Source organism: Perca fluviatilis, chromosome 14 (assembly GCF_010015445.1).
Source record: "Perca fluviatilis chromosome 14, GENO_Pfluv_1.0, whole genome shotgun sequence".
Lineage (NCBI taxonomy): Eukaryota > Metazoa > Chordata > Actinopteri > Perciformes > Percidae > Perca > Perca fluviatilis.
Window position 1 is genome coordinate 6,254,712 of NC_053125.1, and position 23,806 is coordinate 6,278,517.

The 23,806-nt window shown below is 41.7% G+C and overlaps 2 protein-coding genes across 4 annotated transcripts; both read left to right on the forward strand.

The window, feature by feature from the left end:
• Positions 1-1,581: 1,581 nt before the first annotated feature.
• On the forward strand, positions 1,582-5,292 carry mblac1 (metallo-beta-lactamase domain containing 1). Its single transcript, XM_039823628.1, has 2 exons — positions 1,582-2,087; positions 4,860-5,292. Exons 1-2 carry the CDS (start codon positions 1,620-1,622, stop codon positions 5,097-5,099), a joined length of 708 nt encoding a protein of 235 aa, XP_039679562.1. The 5' UTR covers positions 1,582-1,619; the 3' UTR covers positions 5,100-5,292.
• A 7,360-nt stretch (positions 5,293-12,652) lies between these two features.
• On the forward strand, positions 12,653-22,630 carry LOC120573493 (butyrophilin subfamily 1 member A1-like). 3 transcript variants are annotated; one of them, XM_039823249.1, is made up of 11 exons: positions 12,655-13,505; positions 14,077-14,136; positions 16,073-16,100; positions 16,194-16,250; positions 16,347-16,431; positions 17,177-17,290; positions 18,474-18,599; positions 18,804-18,920; positions 19,535-19,619; positions 21,900-21,926; positions 22,048-22,630. In XM_039823249.1, exons 6-11 carry the CDS (start codon positions 17,288-17,290, stop codon positions 22,548-22,550), a joined length of 861 nt encoding a protein of 286 aa, XP_039679183.1. In that variant the 5' UTR covers positions 12,655-13,505; positions 14,077-14,136; positions 16,073-16,100; positions 16,194-16,250; positions 16,347-16,431; positions 17,177-17,287; the 3' UTR covers positions 22,551-22,630. The 3 variants fall into 3 exon arrangements, with proteins under 3 accessions (XP_039679185.1, XP_039679183.1, XP_039679184.1); XM_039823250.1 differs by having other exon boundaries at positions 12,655-13,166; XM_039823251.1 differs by lacking the exon at positions 18,474-18,599 and having other exon boundaries at positions 12,653-14,136.
• The last annotated feature ends 1,176 nt before the right edge of the window (positions 22,631-23,806 follow it).

Here is a 23,806-nt window from a genome sequence, read left to right on the forward strand (position 1 = left end):
TACATGTAGTGCACACACACATTATAGATATACATAAAGTGCAATAACTTAAAGTAGAGCATTCAAGACAGACAATGGATGGGACAGACAGCAGACAACAAGACAGGGCATGTAACAGAGCACTAATTGTTATAAGTTAGATTAACCGTGAGGTGGAGGTAGAATATATAGAATTTAGCAGCAGAGAAAAAGTGCAGGAGTGCATTTCAGTTCAGTGTGAAAAAAGGTGCATTAATTCACCGGAAGACAGTTATGTCTTCAGCTAATATTGGCCCATTCAGTGATGCTCTAACAAAGTATCCACGGTACTGGGAAATGAACTGAAAGCAGGTTGTTTCAGTGCCTAATGCACCTTGCAACTCTGCATAGCAGATTGCAAGCGCACACACACTTCAGTGACGTTGAAGCACAATATGTAGGTTTTTATGTGGAAGGTATGCAGACACAAGAGTAAAAGAAAAAGCTTAAGAATAGCTGAGAATGTGTCTCTTTTTGGACATAAAAAGTGAAGTCACTACTTTTCTAGAACAGTGGTTACCCAAACTTTTTCACTTCACTTAATTGACACAAATTAGACCACGGACCCACATCTGATGAGATTTTGTTTCTTTGGGGGTGCCCCATCTGATAGGATTTAAAAAAAATATATGTTTTATTACAGAAAGTGTATGAAATCCATGACAAGAATAGTCATACACTCTGTCATTGTGATACTTATGGATAGAATTATAGGGAAAACAAATTTCCATTTTAGCTGGGGACCCCTGGGACCCTCTAAGGGACCCCTGGGGGGTCCCCGGACGCCACTTTGGGAACCGCTGTTCTAGAAAACTCCCTGATTTACCATTTCTTTTTTATAACATCACCAAAATAAACTAAATGTCTATTGTTAGTCCATACATTAATACGGCTGTCCAATTCATTTGGGAATGAGAAACCTTCCATTCTTGTGAATGTTGGTGCTGAGGTGGGTCTTTTGTTTAACACGAACAACTTCACTTTATTTTTTTATTTATATTTATCATTACTGTACACCTCCACAGTCAAACTTCACAAAGCTTACATCACAACTTTTTTTAATGTTATCTCTGTCTGCTCTGTGCATGGATGCCATATATAGCCTATTGCATGTCTGTCTGTCCAGGAAGAGGAACCCCTCCTCTGTTGCTCTTCTTGAGGCTTCTTCCTTTTTTAGTTCCCTATTTTAGTTAGTAGTTTTTCCTGATCTTAATTTTGTCTGTAAGGACAGAGGGTGTACTATGCTATACAGGTTGTAAAGCCATTTTAGGTAAATTTGTGATTTGGGATATATAAATATCATTTATTTGACTTTGACATTAAAGGGATGCTTTCTGCTGTTCAGTGTCAAAGAAGAAACATTAAATCTAAAGTTATCTTTAAAAAAAAAAAAAATGCACTGGTGATGTTATACAGACTCCGGTCCAGCAGGTGGCGATATTGCCCCTGTTACAATGGTTTGCACGTTTCCTAGGATGGCGAAGGAATGTCCCGCCCTACTCTGTCTCTGATTGGCTAGGACTTGTTGCCGTAAGCCAATCAGAGGGAGTAGGGTGGGACATTTTCCATCCTAGGAAACGCAAATTCGGCTGTGTTATGGTATGGTGGAAGCAGGTGAAAGTGAATGGCCTGTCCATGCTAACGTGATGGGGACCGACAGTAAAGTGGTCTCCGGTCAGTTTCAAACAGTCTCTCTGTCAGAGTCTCAGTTGGACTTCCCCGGACAGCCGTACTCCGTGTCCGTCCTCAAAGCCGGGTACTGTCTCCCTCAGCCCGGCGGCACGTTCAGAGCGGACGGGACCATCACACTCATAACCGGACACAGGACTATTCTGGTGGACACCGGGGGCCCGTGGGACCGGGACTTTCTCCTAGCGACGCTGAAAGAGAGGGGTCTGGACCCGGGGGACATTAACGTGGTCGTGGGGACTCACGGACATTCAGACCACGTAGGAAACCTGAGTCTGTTCCCAGCAGCGATGATGATAGTCGGGTATGATATCAGCGAAGGAGACACATACCGGCCCAACAAGCTAGCAGAGGGACATGCCTACTGCGTTGACGAGCATGTGAGTATCACTGGGGATTTAAAGGGGAAGGGACTCCGTCTAAAGCATGGGCTCCGGTTAGCTAAACAGCAAATGGCTTCATAAAACTCTTCCATTAGTCAACACATTCACTTCCTCTTGTCTGAAAATAACATTCTGTGACAAAGAAGTCGTCAGAACAGGAAAATACATTTATAACGCAGTGTTTTAATTCAGTGTGGTGAAAAACGGAAGTCAAATTAGTCAAATGTTTCAGGCAGTTTGCGTACCGGTGCCTGACTAAAACTAGATTTTAGTTAGTTTTCAAAATAAAAGCTTCTAAAAATAAAAAAGGATGAAACTGCCTGAAACTAACATGGACTTCCAAGCTCAGGACTTACACTGGGACTAAATAAATAAAAAAGAGCTAACATAAATAACACTACCTAGGGGAAAATCAGAATCCGATTTATTATTGACCAATTATGTCACATGTGTCAAACTCAAGGCCCGCGGGCCAAATCCGGCCCCTCGCAGATTATGATCCGGCCGCATATCAATTTATGTTCATGATACATTTTGGCCCACCTAGTTTTTGTCACTTTTGCCGACATTTTTGGTCGAACATTTTTGGGTGCTTCTTTTCTATGATGGCTGAGGAACTTTTTCCTGACTTCTTTAGGACTTTATGTTGACCAAAACTGTAAGTGAGAAGACTATATGACACATGCAATAATACAATCAAATATATTTTACTTTTTCGATTAAATAAAAGCCTATCAATAAACAATAAATAAACACGTCTGGTCCTTGATGTGATTCTTATTTTCCAGTGTGGCCCTCTGGGAAGTTGAGTTTGACACCCCTGATTATTATGTGAACATATACAGTGCCTTGCGAAAGTATTCGGCCCCCTTGAACTTTTCGACCTTTTGCCACATTTCAGGCCTCAAACATAAAGATATAAAACTGTAATTTTTTGTGAAGAATCAACAACAAGTGGGACACAATCATGAAGTGGAACGAAATTTATTGGATATTTCAAACCTTTTAAACAAATAAAAAACTGAAATATTGGGCGTGCAAAATTATTCAGCCCCCTTAAGTTAATACTTTGTAGCGCCACCTTTTGCTGCGATTACAGCTGTAAGTCGCTTGGGGTATGTCTCTATCAGTTTTGCACATCGAGAGACTGACATTTTTGCCCATTCCTCCTTGCAAAACAGCTCGAGCTCAGTGAGGTTGGATGGAGAGCGTTTGTGAACAGCAGTTTTCAGTTCTTTCCACAGATTCTCGATTGGATTCAGGTCTGGACTTTGACTTGGCCATTCTAACACCTGGATATGTTTATTTGTGAACCATTCCATTGTAGATTTTGCTTTATGTTTTGGATCATTGTCTTGTTGGAAGACAAATCTCCGTCCCAGTCTCAGGTCTTTTGCAGACTCCATCAGGTTTTCTTCCAGAATGGTCCTATATTTGGCTCCATCCATCTTCCCATCAATTTTAACCATCTTCCCTGTCCCTGCTGAAGAAAAGCAGGCCCAAACCATGATGCTGCCACCACCATGTTTGACAGTGGGGATGGTGTGTTCAGGGTGATGAGCTGTGTTGCTTTTACGCCAAACATAACGTTTTGCATTGTTGCCAAAAGTTCGATTTTGGTTTCATCTGACCACAGCACCTTCTTCCACATGTTTGGTGTGTCTCCCAGGTGGCTTTTGGCAAACTTTAAATGACACTTTTATGGATATCTTTAAGAAATGGCTTTCTTCTTGCCACTCTTCCATAAAGGCCAGATTTGTGCAGTATACGACTGATTGTTGTCCTATGGACAGAGTCTCCCACCTCAGCTGTAGATCTCTGCAGTTCATCCAGAGTGATCATGGGCCTCTTGGCTGCATCTCTGATCAGTCTTCTAATTGTATGAGCTGAAAGTTTAGAGGGACGGCCGGGTCTTCGTAGATTTGTAGTGGTCTGATACTCCTTCCATTTCAATATTATCGCTTGCACAGTGCTCCTTGGGATGTTTAAAGCTTGGGAAATCTTTTTGTATCCAATCCGGCTTTAAACTTCTCCACAACAGTATCTCGGACCTGCCTGGTGTGTTCCTTGTTCTTCATGATGCTCTCTGCGCTTTACACGGACCTCTGAGACTATCACAGAGCAGGTGCATTTATACGGAGACTTGATTACACACAGCTGGATTCTATTTATCATCATTAGTCATTTAGGTCAACATTGGATCATTCAGAGATCCTCACTGAACTTCTGGAGAGAGTTTGCTGCACTGAAAGTAAAGGGGCTGAATAATTTTGCACGCCCACTTTTTCAGTTTTTTATTTGTTAAAAAAGTTTGAAATAGCCAATGAATTTCGTTCCACTTCATAATTGGGACCCACTTGTTGTTGATTCTTCACAAAAAATTACAGTTTTATATCTTTATGTTTGAGGCCTGAAATGTGGCAAAAGGTCGAAACGTTCAAGGGGGCCGAATACTTTCGCAAGGCACTGTACAAGGAATTTTTGACTCCAGTTTTTCATTGCTCTCAATGCACTGAAATAGACCTACAGCTAAAACTTGGAAAAATATATTTACACAAAAAAACATGGCATTTGTAGACAGAAAGGCAATGGTGCAGAGGGCAAAAGGTGCTTGAATAAATATAGTACGTTTAATGCAACCGGGAAATTATGTTTGACAGTGAAAAGAGATTAAAACAAAGGAGTCAGACTGTGACGGAGCTCAGCAGCCTTGTGTGTTCTGCTGCTGCTCTTCCCTCAGGCGTTGACAGCGTGGCGTCTCTCCCACAGGTATCTGTAGTTCCCAGTCCCGGACACACGGGACAAGACGTCAGCGTCCGGGTGACGGGAACCTCGGCGGGCACGGTACTTGTTGCTGGGGACTTATTTGAGTCCTGCGCAGACGAGGACAGCTGGCGCGCCCTGAGTATGAACACTGCGGCGCACGAGGTCAGTCGCCGGGAGGCGCTGCGCACCGCTGATGTCATCATACCGGGACACGGACTCCCTTTCAGAGTCCTCAGGAACTGATGAACCAACACATCCATAGGGCCTGTTCTGACCCGGTATTACAGTCCGATCGGAGTGATCCGATCCCAAGTGTGTGTGTGTGTGTGTGTGTTTTCACCTGTCTGTAGAATGTGTCTCCATGTGCCTCCTCAGTGACCACTTGGATCGGATCTTTCTTCCCTGCAAATAAACACGTATGTCATTTCCGCTAGCATATAGGCTGGTTGTGTGTTTATAATGTCCGCTATCCAGCCGCTGCGTTGACCAGGCGTTTCAGCGCCGGCTCCAGACAGCTGTGTAGCTCTGGTAATGCGAGACTAAAGAAATAACAAAAGGAGATGACCTAAGAGCAGGGAGTTTTGACGTTATTTGGAGACAGCCGGGGGTTATAGGAGCAGGCAGCACGCAGGAACAAAAACACAGACACACTACTAACAGAATATCATAAAAACATCCAAAACACACGATACACTCCTAGGGAGCTATTGTAACGATCTAAGCGCACGGCGTCAAGCACCTGGCCCAGGTGCGTTTAGGGCGTGTCCAAATCCACTTTTGCTAGTTTGGCGGCAGAAAAAAGGGTCCGTGCGCCGGACGCATGGTTCGAAAGGGTTGTACTTAGTGTCTTCATTAATCAGAGGTGTGTTTTGGGCGTAACATGCAATCAACCAATCAGAGATCATCTCCCATTCCCTTTAAAAGCCAGGCGCATTTGGACCCTGGAGCATTGCTGTTATGATGGAGGATTTGCACCATAATATTTTTATTTGTAATGTGCTTTGTGTGCTGCTGCGCGTCCCTGTGTGTGTAACAAGCACAGTGTGCACGCGCTGTGCCCGAGCCTTGGAGCATTTTACTAATTTGCTGTTAAAAAAACAATGAAATGCTGCGCTATTGACTTTAGTTTTTGTTGGTCACGATCACTTTCCGCTGCCTCAAGATAGCAATACGCTAAGAATGCATCTCCTGTAAGACCAGCACGCCCATGGGTGCAAAGATGGGCGCAGGTGCATTTGCTATTTAAAGGACGTTGGCACTGGATGGGAAACTGACAACTTACGGTCTTAAACTAGCAAAGACACTTGGGTCAGGCTTTGTGCTGCTTCGGGTGAAAGATAGAGCCCATAGTGTTTTCTGTGACATGAGAAATATATTCAGTGTTCTCACAGCTATTTGAATGTGGACACATGCGGATCAAACCGCCTCCAGATGCGTTTTTTTTTCGATCCGATCTCAATGCGTCCTGAGAGAATCGTCACCTGTTCGTAGAGCTGTCCACTTGTGATCTGATCACTCAGGACGGATGTTAATGCCAGGTGAAAACGGGGTCATAGACATAGCAGCAAAAACCCAGGTGGGAACTAAATGTGTTAACGCTGGCTTAGTTCCAGTTAGCCATGACGGTGAGAAGAGCAGTTCCACTCCTGCTCATCTGGCTTTTTAGGTAAAAACAACTGTAAACTGTGAAAGCCATTTCATCGGATAAACGACAGACAATCTATATTACAAAAAGGTTTCATTTCTACATTGAATAAAATATATTTTACAATGAATAGAACTACTGTGCTTTACTGTAGTTCCACAGCATCAGACACCACTGCAACCACTGCAAACAAAAGCCTCACCTCATCACCGAAATTCATGGTTTCTCATTTCCAAATGAATTGAACGGACTTTTGGTATATGGAATACAACTAACGATTATCTTCATTGTCGATTAACCTGTCGATTATTTTCCTTGATTAGTTGTTTGGTCTCTAAAATGTCAGAAAACAGTGAAAAATGTGGATCAGAGTTTCCCAAAAAGCCTGAGATGACGTCCTCAAATGTCTTGTTTTTTCAAAATAGTTGACAATTAATTTAATAGTATAATAATGAATCGATCAATTGACTTTGCAGCTCTACTAAAACCAGACAACAGTTCAATCCAAGTTCAGTAATGTTTTTTTTTTAACAAACTTTATTTAACAGTATATAACAAACAAATACAGACAGATTAGTAATTGACGAGGCGACTTCTCATCTCATTACATTTCTACGAGAATTGACAAAAACATTCACTGCTTTAAGTCTTCATGTAGTGTAACTGCAGACATACATTTTTCCCCTTTTACAGCATTTCAGAGACTCAATCGAGGAGTTATAGTCAAATAATATCCTAAAGCATTGAAATTTTGATTTCTGAATATGAAATGTACCTAATAATAGTTCAGTGACGTTGATAGGTAGGTACGCGCCCTGCGTCTGTGACGCATTAGAATCCTAAAGGACGCAGTAAACTCACCGTCCATGCGTCCTGGGGACACACCCTATCTCTCCCTGAACAACTAGTCTGTGATGAAATCATAAAAATAAACAAAAGAACCCTCAAAACCACAAAAGAAGAGTTCTTATCAGTCCCTCCAGAAAAACGCGATTATGCGATCGCATAATTCAATGCACAATCAGCCAAAGTCCGCATATTGATGCGGGGGCCGCCTTTTTTCAAATACGCCGCACTTTCGCAGCATAAATTGCAGATTTCAGCGCAGAATATGCGGGGCTTGCATGATTTCATAATCCCTGCATTTTTGTTGCAAAAGAGTCACATATCTTAGCAGAAAGTTGAAAAATGTTGCGTTTACTTCACACAAGAGCAGCCATTTTCCCCTGTCGCCATGGGAACGTTACGAAGTGACGTAATTACGCGACGTGAACATCATCGAAAAGCAGGGTGTTTGGGGAATCACTTTTTTTTCTCTTTTTCATCAAACCGCAGTTTTTGCAAGTTCCCTCAGTTTTTGCAATTTCCCGCATGTTCCCGCAATTTCATTGCATAAATATCCCGCATATTCCATCGCATTTTTTAAGAAAACGTGCCGCAACAATCACAAAAATACTCCGCATTTTTCTGGAAGGACTTCCTTATTAAACCTCCCTGACAACACACTCACACGAAAGGTCCCCATGAGGTAACAAAAACCCATTTGTGTACACCAAGGGTGTAACTTTGGGTTCAACATTGAGGGGGTGGGGGTTGAGATCTCCAATTATCTAGGGTGGTCCCGGGACATCCCGGTCTGCATGTATTGAAAAAAGCGCCCAAAACTTTGAATTTCTTTTTTTTAAAGACGACAAAGACGTTGAAAGAATTGTCAGAAAAAGCGACAAAAACTTAAAAAAATAAAAAAAACTCTCACAAAATGTGACAAAAACGCTGAAAAAAAAAAAAAAAAACCGGAAAGCCGACAAAAGCGCAGAAAAAAATTGTCCAATTTCTTTTTGACAAAGGTGACAAAAACCCAAAAAAAACAACAAAAATGTTTTTTTTAAAAAAAAGCAGCAAAAAGTCCGTAAAAAGCAACAAAAACATTGAAAACGAGACAAAAAAATAAGCTACGAAAACCTTCTGAAAAAGCCCAGTATTGATTATGTCTCACCCCCCAATGCACATCAATTGACATTTTTTGTTTACATTCAATATGTAAATGTGCCAGAGTTAGCAAAAAAGCTCATTTTCATCTGTAGTCCCTTGGCAGGTCAACACATCAACATATTATATTAATAAAAAAGAATGCAAGAAAGGTAAAAAGCAAATTAAGAAAGTAGAGAAAAGAGAGAGGGACAAAAAAAGCACAATACAAAGAAGGGCAGTACCTAGGATGAGGTAAACCAGCTATTGATGATTGCACTTTTGATTGTTTTTAATCCATCTCTTGAGTGTGGTTTTAAATGATAGACAGCTGGTGCTTTCTCTGAGTTCAATAGGAAGGCAGCTCCAATAATTTGAGGCCCGTACTGAGAAGACTGTTTGGCCAAACTTACTACGTCGATACTGTACAGCAGTCTACGTGACATCATGACTTTGCGTAAACCTACACGCCCACTTTCCTAAAGCCAAGTGGCGTGTTAGCTGTACGCATTTTGAGCTATCCGCATGTATGTCTACGCTGTATACAGCGGACGTAAACATACAGGCCACTTGGCGTGTTATCGCGAGAAGAAAGCTACGGTTGAGTTTAGGAAACGTGACACGCGGGACCCGATCCCCGGTCTCCTGGGTGAGAGTCCTGTGTTGTTTGACCCATCCTCCCCCCCGACCAACCTCCCTATGCGGATTTTCACCCTTTCATACTACTCGCTACGGCGTCAATGCACACGCAATGGCAAGGTAATGTAAGTCAATGGAGGCCAAACGGCGTTGATGAACACGCTAAAAAGCGACTATGCGTCACACACACACACACACACACACACACACACACACACACACACACACACACACACACACACACACACAAAAAAAAACACCCACACAACACAGAACATGGAAGGTGTGTTGTTTTTGACTCTCGACATGTGGCTGTTTGCCAGAAGACAAATATTGTTTCAAAAGAAGCTGAAGGAGGCAAAAAAAAAACACCGCTGGCCAGTGTTGCACGATTAAGGCCAAAATGATAATCACGATTATTTTGATCAATATTGAGATCACGATTAATTATCACGATTATTTGTTGATTTTAACCAAAACAAATTTTATTGTCACATAGGCTAATTATAACTGCTTTTACATCCATATTGTGCTACATTTCTCCTTTATTGAAGGATACTGTGAATGAGTATGGCATTTCAGCTGTTGTCGCGCCGCATTCCATACATGCACGTTTGCCGTAAAGGTATCTACCTGGCCGAAATAGCAACGCGCGATTTCGGGTCTTAGCTACATGTCTGTGTTGCGCTCTGATGCTCCGAAACCCACGTTAGAGGCAACATAAACGTCGCTGCATGTCACGCTAGTAAACACTAATAACACGTTACACAGCAGCTAACGTTAGCCTACCATTAGCTAGCTACAGTAAACACTAATAACGCGCTACACAGCAGGTAACGTTAGCCTACCATTAGCTAGCTACAGTAAACACTAATAACACGTTACACAGCAGGTAACGTTAGCCTACCATTAGCTAGCTACAGTAAACACTAATAACACGTTACACAGCAGGTAACGTTAGCCTACCATTAGCTAGCTACAGTAAACACTAATAACACGTTACACAGCAGGTGACTTTAGCCTACCATTAGCTAGCTACAGTAAACACTAATAACACGTTACACAGCAGCTAACGTTAGCCTACCATTAGCTAGCTACAGTAAACACTAATAACACGCTACACAGCAGGTAACGTTAGCCTACCATTAGCTAGCTACAGTAAACACTAATAACACGTTACACAGCAGGTAACGTTAGCCTACCATTAGCTAGCTACAGTAAACACTAATAACACGTTACACAGCAGGTGACTTTAGCCTACCATTAGCTACAGTAGTAACTGGATTAAAAACGGCTAAAATGCTGACAGCTAAACGGTGTGACTGTATTTCACTATAGAGGATTCCAACAGTGGGACGTCAAACAGTCTGCTGCTAAAGCTATGATCTAAAAGACACAAACTAGCACTGGTCACTGCTGTTGTCTGAAAAACAAAACAGACAGGACAAAATGTTGCGTTTACTGGTAAACTCGTAAACATTGTGACCGGCTTATGATGACCGACTGCTACCCGTTGTGGAATTTTCCTCACATTACTCTGTCCTCAGTGACTGTCTACATCTAAAAACTAAGCTGCGCGGTGCAGGGAACAACTCTGATTGGCTCATGGAGGTACGTGATCAGACAGTGGTTTGTGGAGCGCTAGATTGGCTTTGCAAAAACTTTGGTAAGGAGCGTTCTATGAACGGAATGACGCATTTTAAATATCGCTCGATCACGTAAATTTGATCGTGGGAAGTCAAAATCGTGATGGTGATTAAAATTCGATTAATTGTGCAGCCCTACCGCTGGCTAAACTATTTAAAAAATGACAGGTTTGTTCAGGACACCCCCGTCTGTCACTAGCCATGATGACGCAGTGATTAGTGATGATTCTCTCCGACCAATCAGTAGTCTGCAGGCTTCCATGTCACCTCTTGGTATCGCCTCGGAACCTCGACGGAGGTGATACCAAAAAAAGTACCTGTTCGCAAGTACCAGGGACTTTTTTTCGTAATGGAAAACCAAAAAAGGCGAGTAGAGTCCAGCAGGTACCATGTAATGGAAAAATGCCATAACAGTCTAAAATTTCAAAATCAAAATATTAGTCCTTAAAAAGTCTTAAATTATGTTCTAGGTCTTAAATAATTTTCACCAGGTCTTAATTTTGCATTTTATTGCATTGACCTGTATATTACTGTTAACAATCCTCAAATGTGTATGCAGATGTATGTGTATTATGGGTGGTGGGGGGGGGAAATCTATGCGCCTTAGTATCGTGCTATTTTCAGTGTATCACTGTATCTTTACATGGATACAGGGTAATGATTAATGAACTTTTATTATATAATTTGCACATGACACATTAATAATAACACCAATATTCGGTCCACTAGATGGTGCCTTTTGAGGTTGTTTTCTGGTGAGGTTGGCAGGGGTGACCTGACCGTCTGTGTGCAGGAGGAAGTTAGTCAAATAAAGATGGCGAGGTCAGGGGGAAGGAAAGAAGTGTTTTAAATCAAAAAAAATTAATAAATTGCAGAATATCGCAATATGTTTAGAATCTCAATAATATTGTATCATGTGGCCTCTGCTGGTTCTCACCACCCCTAATGTGTACATGTACATACTCACTTCTTCATATACACACTTCTATCCGTACATACAGTAGTAGTCACATGTTGTCCTTGTTTTTAAAAATCCAGAGTCAAATAAGATACATGTGTTTACACTGACTCAGCCATTAAAACTGATTCAGATTAATCTAATATCTAATTGGTCAGGCCAGTGGTGGTGGTGGGGGGGGGGTCAAGTGTTGTACTTAAGTACAAATGTTGAGGTACTTGAGTCTTTTCTTTTCATGCCACTTTCTCCTTCTACTCCGCTACATTTCAGAGAGAAATATTGTACTTTTTACTCCACTACATTCATCTGTTACAGCTTTAGTTACTTTACACATTAAGATGTTTGCACACAGAACACATGGAGTTTATAAACTTTATTCTAAAGTAAACTAACCAACAATATAACAGCATACAAGTCCAGCTGAGATGATTAGACCATTAAACACACAACTGGTTGGATCCTTTACACTTTCTACAATGGGAGGAGAGTTCTGCATTTTTACTTTTTAGGCCTCCTGCACACTGGCTGCGTGGCGCGACCGCGTCAGCTGCGTGGCGTGTCCGTTTTTATTTCGGCTCCCATGTTAACAGGTTAGAGCTTAGACACGCACGCCTCAGAAAACGCGTGCATGCTAGAAATAGGAGCGACGCCTATTTTTCATGCGACACGCAAGCGTGTTGAAAGCATTTCCAGGCAAAATAGAATAGGAAAAGATGTTTATATGTCGTTTTGACACAAATACATTTAATAAATAAATAAACGTTTTGATATAAATGATTTTTAAAATGATCGATTTTCAAACATTGCACCCGTTAATACAGAAGGAAATATTCTGTAGCCTATTTTGCCGTCAATACTGTCGACGTTGTCTTTGCTGTAATTTCATCAATGGGAAACATCCATGTGTCCAGACAAGGCTAGCAGCAGCAGCAGCAGCAGCGCCGCAGCGCGTCGGACACACGTTTCTGGTGTGCAAAGACATAGAAGACGCCACGCTGCCAGGGTGCAGGAGCTCTAATACTTTCAGTACACTTTTACTTGGGTAACATTTTCAACGCAGGACTTTTACTTGTAACCGAGTACTTTGAGTATTAGATATAATAACTGTTCAACCCGCCAGCCGGCTCTACTAACAGTGCACCATAAACGGTCAGTAGGATGTAGGACTTCCTCAGAGTTATGTGTACATTCGGTTTCTTCAGTACATTTCATATGATCGTTCTCATCGGACGTCGATGTCTTTTGACTTTCAGATGACTTAAGCCGTGGTTTCTGGAATGCAGCATACATGTAGTACCTCCTTTACCTGGAATTAACCTGCTTCCTTCTTCCTTCCCAGAACTCCTGTAAAAACGGTGTTGTGCTGTGTGTCTCTGGGTGTTGGCCCCGATGAATCATTAACTGCTTTCTGCGGACTTCTCTGGAATTTTCATGACAACAGACATCGCCATCATGTAAAAAAACACATCTGTGTGATTGTAGATTGTAAATGACTTCTCAGGGTTGTTGAACCTCCACATTCCCAGAAACAACATATCAGCGTATCTGCAGCTCTGTCTGTATGAAGAGAAATAACTGCGGTTATAGTTCTCTCTGCCTTGACACGTTCATGTTGTGGGAGGCCGTAAATCAACTTACCATACGACATAGTTGTTAACATGGGTTGTTGCAGTAATTCAGGTAATAAAACAAAATTCTCATTTTTGTTGCCAAAGTCTGAAGTTCAGACAGGAATGAAGTGATCATGTTGGCTACCGCTTCACAGTAAACAAGGGACACATCTCAGGCAGAGAGTAAGTCATTTTGATCCTCCGATCCTCCTTGATCCATAAATTAGGAATAACTGATTACATTTTGTTCATTTTTGTGTTGTCAAGTACACAGCACTTTCATCTAATATACGCCTTTGGTAATGGGTCACATTGATCATAACCGCTTAATCCAGAATCCCTTTTTGTAAAAGGTGTTTGTATTTCAACATGAATTTGTTAGTTTGAGAATGAAAGTGTGATTTTAGAAAGGAGTCGTATTGGTTTGATGATATTCTCCATCTTAAAGTCCATACCAGTTGGCAAAGAGCTTCCTAATATCTCTTCCTAATCTCCAGAGGTTTTTACGAGCGTATTATTCCGATATTTTTTTAAATGCATGTAAAACTGCGTTGTGTTTAAGACATTTTTGGTTCCAAAATTCCTGCTGACGTTGCTCATCCCCCTGACTCCTACTTCACCTGCAGTAGCTCCACCAGAAAGTCAGAATTTGCACCCATTTTGGTAAAGACGTGCATGTCCCCCCTTTAGTGCCATTATCAGGTCAACATTTAAATGCTGCTGTTAACATCTTTACCTACTGTGTACCTGGCAGGAAATGAATACACCAACTCCTGCAGAGACCCGGGCCGAACCCGCTCTCACCAGGAAGCAGGTACTCTTGTTGTGTGATGCTCTTACTACGTGGTCCCATAAATGATGCAAGCAAGTATAACATTGCTACAAACGGTAGTGGCAAGAATGACCATAGAGTTGACTCAACACCTCTGGCAAGAAAAATGTGCACTTTTTTCATTACCTGCGTGGTGGCGTAGGGGACCAAATTAGGTATGTCCAAAAAGCAGTGGTGGAATGTAACTAAGTCATTTTACTTGAGTACTGTACTTAAGTACAAATGTTGAGGTACTTGTACTTTACTTGAGTCTTTTCTTTTCATGCCACTTCCTCCTTCTACTCTGCTGAGAAATATTGTACTTTTCACTCCACTACATTCATCTGACAGCTTACTACTTAACACATTAATATTTTTGCACAGAAAACACATGTCGATTATAAACTCTGATGTTTTATTCTAAAGTAAACTAGCCAACAATATAACAGCCTACAAGTCCAGCTGAAATTATTAGACCATTAAACACACAACTGTTGGGATCCTTTACACTTTCTACAATGGGAGGATGTTTACTTTTAATACTTTAAGTACATTTTCCTGATGATACCTACTATTATTTTTTTCAATGCAGGACTTTTAGTATTAGTACTTTTACTTAAGCAAAGCATCTGAATACTTCTTCCACCACTGCAAAAAAGGAGTCCAACTGTTTGTGGCATGTTCTGTTAGTTTAAAAAAAAGTATTAGTAGGGAACAAAGTTCTAAACTTAAATAAACAATATGACATTGACATATGACATTTATTCTCATTGTGTACACATATACACGTATTGTCCCTCAATGATAATATGCCACCCATAATAACCATTATTTGATATATATGATGGAGCTGCACAAATGACATTTTCCTCATGTTTGAACTCTCATAAAAACTCTTTTATTAAGATGTTTGCTGACATATTCAAAGGACTCATGTTCAGAATGACCATGTAAAGTTTGATGGGATTTTATCGTACGGTGTAATTATTTTATAGCTGCAATAGAGGTTCACTACCTCCAGACTTAGCCTCTGTTTCTCAACAACAGATTTTATGTTTTGATTTAAAGGACCCATATTGAAAAAGTGAGATTTTCACATTTTTTTATTTTTATTTTTTTATTAGAAAGGCAGAGGTGCCATATAAATCCAAGCGCTCAAGAAACTGTGTCCTTAAACGAGCCGTCAGGCCTTCCATACAGTTGTGAGGTCAAAACTATACTATATACAGCATTTGTAGAAAGGTCAAAACTATACTATATACAGTATTTGTAGAAAGGTCAAAACTATACTATATACAGTATTTGTAGAAAGGTCAAAACTATACTATATACAGTATTTGTAGAAAGGTCAAAACTATACTATATACAGTATTTGTAGAAAGGTCAAAACTATACTATATACAGTATTTGTAGAAAGGTCAAAACTATACTATATACAGTATTTGTAAAAAAAAAAAAAAAAAAAAAAAAAAAAAAAAAAAAAAAAAAAAAAAAAAAAAAAAAAAAAAATAAAAAAGAGCTAATTTAATTTTAAAAAAAATTTTAAAAAAATTTTAAAAATAAGTAGCGGTTTACAGTCATTCCCTGGCTGCAATGATGACGCAGAGACTCGGAGAATATATGCAGAAGACCCGGAAACGCTACTGGGCGTATTTCAGGAGGGGGGCTTAAAGAGACAGTCGCTAAAACGGAGCGTTTTAGACAGAGGTACAAAATACAGGTATATTCAGACAGACAAAAAATTGTGTTTTTTGAACATTTAAGCATGTAAACATGTTCTAATAGAAACCCAAAATACAAGTATGAACCTAAAAAATGAGCATGATGTGGGACCTTTAATTGTATTTCACTTTTGATTTGATGCTTTTATGGTGTCCTCTCTCTGTCTATCTGTAGATTGGTTTATATTAATAAAATGTTTTATTTTCTACATACATAGTGTAAAGCCCTCCCTCCGTGAAATCCAGGTAAACTAACACCATTTAATATGAGAATTGACGAATATACTCAAAAGCATTCCAGTTGTCACTAAAAATGTGTCTTGTTGATTCTGCTCCAAGGATTTTGAAGAGTCGTCGTACAGCTGTCCACTTCGGAAAGCTCTCCCTGCAACAAAGGTGAAAGAAGTGGTTACAATGTCCGAACGCATGGAAGAATGTGAAAGGATGACAGTGGATGGACCCACAGGATTACCGTTCTTTCTGTCTTTTCAGCCTGATCTGAAGTCAGTGCAGACTCTGTCAGAGTGCCTACAAACTTCTTCATAAACTGTCGGAGGAGGTCAACAACATCATTCAGGTACGCTACAGATCCCACTACACTCCTGTCTGGAGCGGTTAGAAGCATTCAGTCCCTTTTGAAGACTAATTCCTCAATGTTCAAAGTACATGAATGCTTTTTGGATTTTAAAAAATCCACAAAGGCTGGATACATTTCTGTTTGGCCATGAATCACATGTATTCTTTTATTGAGTCCATCAATACTTCCCACTTCTAGATCCTGTCTGGCAAAGCAGCAATACTTTCACAGTTTCAGAACAGCAACATTTAGATTATGAAAAACATGTACTTCAAGGGCGTAGGTTTTGTTTCAACATTGGGGGGGTGGGGGGGGGGACACACATTATAACCGCAGGGTCTCGGGGTCCTCCCCCAAAACCTTTGGAGCGTCAAACACTTCATTTCTTGTGTCTGAAATCTTTGGAAAGCATATATTTACTGGTAAAAAAAAAAGTAGGGCTGGATCTGAATATCCGACTATACGGATATTCATGTGTTGGGTAGGTGTTCGATATTCAATTTTGGAATTCGAATATTTGTTTTTATATTTAGTTTTTTTCCTTCAGTACTGTAATAAAGTTGAGACATTTGTCAACTTTTGGAGCAACTCAACCCTAAGAAGCAGCCCTAAGAAGGATATAAACACGTTTGAGCCCCCTGAATGGTTATTTTTACCTCTTTTTGGGGAGTGGGTTGTCTTTCATATCAAATCTACCTCCTCTACGCCTATGCTTCACATCCATTTCCATCTCGACTTCATTCAGGGGAAGTGTGGCAGTCAGAAGGCTGTAGCAGAAGGGAGCAGCACGAAGCCAGGCAGCCTGGAGATCAGCAGGAGTCTGATCCTGCGCTGGGCCAAGGAGCTGGACCTAAACATGGTTATTATGTGTTGTATTCAATTATTCCCCCAGGCTGTTCTTATGGACCATTCACGCTACGAAAAAGTTACGCACTGTAAATCATAGGCTATTTATTTAACACAGTGGTACCCGAACTTTCACGTCAAGGGGCCCTAAACTAACATCAATTAAACCACGGAGTCACCCAGCGTCCTGTTAGTACTACTTAAAGGAACACGCCGACTTATTGGGACTTTAGCTTATTCACGGTATCCCCCAGAGTTAGATAAGTCCATACATCCCCTTCTCATCTCTGTGCGTGTTGTAACTCTGTCTGACGCCCCCACCGCTAGCCTAGCTTAGCCCAGATCCTGGAGGTAACCGGCTCCATCTAGCCCAGCTTAGCCCAGATCCTGGAGGTAACCGGCTCCATCTAGCCTAGCTTAGCCCAGATCCTGGAGGTAACCGGCTCCATCTAGCCTACTGCTCCCAATAAGTGACTAAATAACGCCAACATGTTCCTATTTCCATGTTGTGATTTGTAGAGTCACAACATGTACAAATAACAAGGTCACATGAGACACAGCCGTCTTCTAACCCTATACATACTGGGAACTATATTCTCAGATGGCGAAGCACTGCTACTTCTGCTACTTGGGCGGAGTGATTAGCACAGCACCTGAAAAGCACCGTTGTTACACTCTGCTCCTCACCACGGGGCTTCTCAGGTGCTGCAAGCATATCACCAAGTAGCAGAAGTAGCAGTGCTTCGCCTTCTGAGAATGTAATGTAATGTATGAATGTAATGAATGTAAATAGGAACATGTTGGTGTTATTTTAAGTTATATTCTTATTGGGAGCAGTAGGCTAGATGGAGCCGGTTACCTCCAGGATCTGTGCTAAGCTAGGCTAGCAGTGGGTGCCTCTGACAGAGTTACGACACGCACGGAGATGAGAAGGGGATGTATGGACGTATCTAACTCTGGGGGGGGGTAACGTGAATAAGACAAAGTCCCAATAAGTCGGCGTGTTCCTTTAAGGACACCAGTGCTTTAATCCAAACCATCATCTTTTTTCGCTGCATGACGATCACCTTTTGTCAGCAAAATTCAACTGCAACGGCCTCTGAAAGGACCATAAGTGTATGAAAACCGATGACCAAAAGATACCTATGGATGGATGGAATTATCGTGAAAATAACCAGCCCCTCTTTGGCCCCCAGAAAACCAAGCCAACAGATGGAAAGACTAGAAGAAGAGATGATCCAGGAAAGAAAGAGAAAACGGAGCTGGAAAAACACAATGGGAAACTTCAGCATTGGGCAGTGGAGCTGAAGAATATCAAAGGGGTGTGTGTGTGTGTGTGTGTGTGTGTGTGTGTGTGTGTGTGTGTGTGTGTGTGTGTGTGTGTGTGTGTGTGTGTGTGTGTGTGTGTGTGTGTGTGTGTGTGTGTGTGTGTGTGTGTGTGTGTGTGTGTGTGTGTGTGTAAGAGAAATGAAATCTTCTCAAACCAAAAGCTCAGTCCTGAAAACCCTCTGCGTGTGTGTCTCCAGGCCAACGGTGTGTCTGACGAGGAACTGAAGAAGCTGCTGTATCCCCGAGGACTTAAGGAGTCCATCCTTCCACTGCTGGAGTTTGTGGCTTGGTCCCTGTTATCAGAGGATACTGAGGTGTGTGTGGGTGTGCGTCTTTGTGTGTGTCTCTGTGTGTGTGCGTCTGTGTGTGTCTGTGTCACTGTTTGCTGTGTGTGACCGTGTGTCTGTGTGACAGCCTTAGTGTGTCTGTGTGTCTGTGTGTTTGCTGTGTGTTTGTCTGTGTGTGTCTGTGTGACTGTTTGACTGCTTGCTGTGTGTGACTGTGTGACTGTTTGCTGTGTGTGACTGTGTGTGTCTGTGTGACTGTGTTTGTCTCTGTGTGACTGTTTGCTGTTTGTGTGTGTGTGTGTGTGTGTGTGTGTGTGTGTGTGTGTGTGTGTGTGTGTGTGTGTGTGTGCGCGTGCTTTAGGCATCCATGGAACCATGAGCCAACTTTGCTTGTGATTCCTGGGCAGATAGATTCTGAGAAATAGTTTATTTGTTTGAGAAAATACAGTAAAAATCAAACCGTGTTGTCTTTCTGATTTACATTGTTGGTTCAGCCGTCAAGTTACTGCTAAAAGGGAGGAACAATCTCTCGTGTGTGTCATACAGAACAGAAGAAATGAAGACCTAAAAGGGTTTCTTTTATGAACCGGGAAGACAATATTGTTTTTAATGAATTCCTATTGATGAATATGGCCCTGCAGGAGGCGGTATCCATGCTGTGGCTGCCAACCAAACAAAAGGCCTGGAGGACAGGAGCTGGAAGCCCCAGATACATACCTAACTCAGGTGACTCAGCTGCTTCGGAAAATCCCTAAATTAGTTAGAGTTCCTCTTTATTCAGCCTGGATTTCTGTGTGTTATGAGGAATCCTTTAAATATTTGATTCAATGTGAATGATTGGGATTAATACAGCTTGACATATTGTCACATACAGTGCCTTGCGAAAGTATTCGGCCCCCTTGAACGTTTCGACCTTTTGCCACATTTCAGGCCTCAAACATAAAGATATAAAACTGTAATTTTTTGTGAAGAATCAACAACAAGTGGGACACAATCATGAAGTGGAACGAAATTCATTGGCTATTTCAAACTTTTTTAACAAATAAAAAACTGAAAAAGTGGGCGTGCAAAATTATTCAGCCCCTTTACTTTCAGTGCAGCAAACTCTCTCCAGAAGTTCAGTGAGGATCTCTGAATGATCCAATGTTGACCTAAATGACTAATGATGATAAATAGAATCCAGCTGTGTGTAATCAAGTCTCCGTATAAATGCACCTGCTCTGTGATAGTCTCAGAGGTCCGTGTAAAGCGCAGAGAGCATCATGAAGAACAAGGAACACACCAGGCAGGTCCGAGATACTGTTGTGGAGAAGTTTAAAGCCGGATTTGGATACAAAAAGATTTCCCAAGCTTTAAACATCCCAAGGAGCACTGTGCAAGCGATAATATTGAAATGGAAGGAGTATCAGACCACTACAAATCTACGAAGACCCGGCCGTCCCTCTAAACTTTCAGCTCATACAATGAGAAGACTGATCAGAGATGCAGCCAAGAGGCCCATGATCACTCTGGATGAACTGCAGAGATCTACAGCTGAGGTGGGAGACTCTGTCCATAGGACAACAATCAGTCGTATACTACCAAATCTGGCCTTTATGGAAGAGTGGCAAGAAGAAAGCCATTTCTTAAAGACATCCATAAAAAGTGTCGTTTAAAGTTTGCCAAAAGCCACCTGGGAGACACACCAAACATGTGGAAGAAGGTGCTGTGGTCAGATGAAACCAAAATCGAACTTTTTGGCAACAATCCAAAATGTTATGTTTGGCGTAAAAGCAACACAGCTCATCACCCTGAACACACCATCCCCACTGTCAAACATGGTGGTGGCAGCATCATGGTTTGGGCCTGCTTTTCTTCAGCAGGGACAGGGAAGATGGTTAAAATTGATGGGAAGATGGATGGAGCCAAATACAGGACCATTCTGGAAGAAAACCTGATGGAGTCTGCCAAAGACCTGAGACTGGGACGGAGATTTGTCTTCCAACAAGACAATGATCCAAAACATAAAGCAAAATCTACAATGGAATGGTTCACAAATAAACATATCCAGGTGTTAGAATGGCCAAGTCAAAGTCCAGACCTGAATCCAATCGAGAATCTGTGGAAAGAACTGAAAACTGCTGTTCACAAACGCTCTCCATCCAACCTCACTGAGCTCGAGCTGTTTTGCAAGGAGGAATGGGCAAAAATGTCAGTCTCTCGATGTGCAAAACTGATAGAGACATACCCCAAGCGACTTACAGCTGTAATCGCAGCAAAAGGTGGCGCTACAAAGTATTAACTTAAGGGGGCTGAATAATTTTGCACGCCCAATATTTCAGTTTTTTATTTGTTTAAAAGGTTTGAAATATCCAATAAATTTCGTTCCACTTCATGATTGTGTCCCACTTGTTGTTGATTCTTCACAAAAAATTACAGTTTTATATCTTTATGTTTGAGGCCTGAAATGTGGCAAAAGGTCGAAAAGTTCAAGGGGGCCGAATACTTTCGCAAGGCACTGTATGGTCAGCTCTGCCATCGTGCCTTTTGGCTAGGCAGACAGCGGGACTAGGTGGCTTTATACCAGGGGTGTCAAATTCAGTTTCACTGAGGGCCACACTAGAAATGAGAATCACATCAAGGGCCAGACATGTTTAGTTTATTGACATGCTTTTATTTAACCGAAAAAGTCAAATATCTTTGACTGTATTATTGCGTGTCTCATATAGTCTTCTCACTTACAGTTTGGTCGACATAAAAAACCCTAAATGTCAGCAAAAAAAGTTCCTCAGCCATCATAGCATTTAGCAAATCATGAAAAACAAAGATTACAATTTAAAATGTTAGTCTTTTCCATTTATTGCAATAAATGGATAGATCTATGACAAGAGTGTTCCTGACTGAATTTACTATAGTGTCAGCATTATGGCTGATTATGTGCAAAATCATCGACAAATCATAGACCAGGATTGGAACCCAGGAAGAAAATCCTGCATACTTATGATACAAAATTGTATTGTTTTTCAGTGTGGCAGTGGATTCGGAGTGCCTCAGGTAATCTTAATTTATAAATTATGAATAATCTAAAGAACAGAAAATAATGAAAAAACAAAATGCTGCTTGCTATTACCAGCACTGTCACTGCTATAACAATAGTCCTGTATTTGAATCTTAGTGTCTGTCTGTTTGGACGCCAGCACCTGCCCTCCCTGGCTGGCTGTGTCCCGCGACCGCCTGCAGGTCCGGGGGGCAGCGGGGCGCTCCGCTGCCCCCTCCGACAACAGCGGACATTTAGCGGAGTGGCCCTGTGTTCTGGGAGACACCATCATCACTGCAGGGAGACACTACTGGGAGGTGGAGGTGTCCCCCAGCGGTACCTGGAGAACAGGTGTGATGTCAGAGTCTGCTCCCAGGGAACAAAGATCCCCCATGTCCCCCGGGAGAGGATACTGGGCACTGTGGAGGGGCTCCAGTTTTTGGGCGTGCACCGAGGAGCCCACTAAGCTGCGGAGGGCGGCTCTGCCCCGACTAATCGGGGTGTACGTGGATGTTGGGGAGGGCCAGGTGTCTTTCTATGACGTTGATCGAAATGTTCACATTTATACTTTCTCTGATACCTTCAAACACAGAATTTTTGCCACTGGCGGCCTACCTGCCACGTTGGCACGTAGCCAATGAGAATTGAGTGATTCAACAGTTGTTATTTTGCCACTGTGGTTTTTTCACGTCTGCCATTTCCTTGGATCTGAGCTATGTGGCGGCACATTACTGGGGTGAAGAGCCCGGCCGAAACGAGCAAGCAACAATGAAATGAGGATGAATTAAAGAAAAGTAAAAGAAGAAGATTTTTAATGCCAAGTGGACAGTTAGCAACAACTTAAATGTGTATTCTTAACAAGTTCAAGAACAACGCTTGTGCGTTTCCTGTATTTCACATTTATGAGGCAAAAGAGAAATTGCCTTAAAAAGCCTGTGTGGCAGGTGGATTTTTTTAAATCGACCTTGGTGGCCAAATAAGTAAACTTCAGGCCCTGCTTGGGTGGTTGAAGTTTAGGAAAGAGTCTAGCAGATTGAGTTGTGCATGGTACATAAGATTGTGCAGATCAGACATGTTTGTCGTAGAATAAGAATATAGTGGAGCAGTTACACATAACTACGGAGCCCCTAAGGGGACATGACATGACTTTCTTTATTTTTTTTTTCTTGTGCGTATGAGAAACTTTCTGGTGAGCATGCAAAAGTATCTTGTGTTCACAAGAAACCAATCTAAGGCTAGCAAAATAATGCAAACAAAGTTCTGCCAACCAGGGGCGTAGTACAAAATTCTGGGCCCTGTAGAAAGGCATTCTCTATGGGGCCCTACCCACATCCACAGCTATTCACTCTAGCATCTTTTTGGGCCCTTTTCACATGAAGGCCCTGGGTACTCAGTCCCCTTCCCACCCCCAGTCCGACACCCCTGCTGCCAACGTTATGTGGCTAAAGTTAACATTTCACATTCACAGCATGAAATCAGTTAACAGTTGCCTTATCATCTTTAAGTTGGTTAATGACACTATCAGGTACATTTCGTTGTGTTTTCAGAAGGATGAATACCTCCTTTGGCAGCCCTTCTGAATGCTACTCGGACAGAAAGTATCTTGTGCACACCAGGAAGAAGAAAAAATTCCCACGTCCCTTTAGGGGCTCCGTACATAACAAAGCATTTTGCAACAAAGCAACCAATTTCAATCAGATGTGTGTTTTTCATGAATAATTAAAGCTAGCTGCCCCACTATTGGCAGGAGCATTATTTTGACCATCCCTCTTATTCATGGTGCATGGGCTAACTGTGTACCTTTATAAACAGGCTTCAGACTTCTTCATCTCCCCACAGGGGCGATTCTAGGATCAGAGCTTTAGGGGTGCCAGGCAACCTTTTAACGTAATACTTT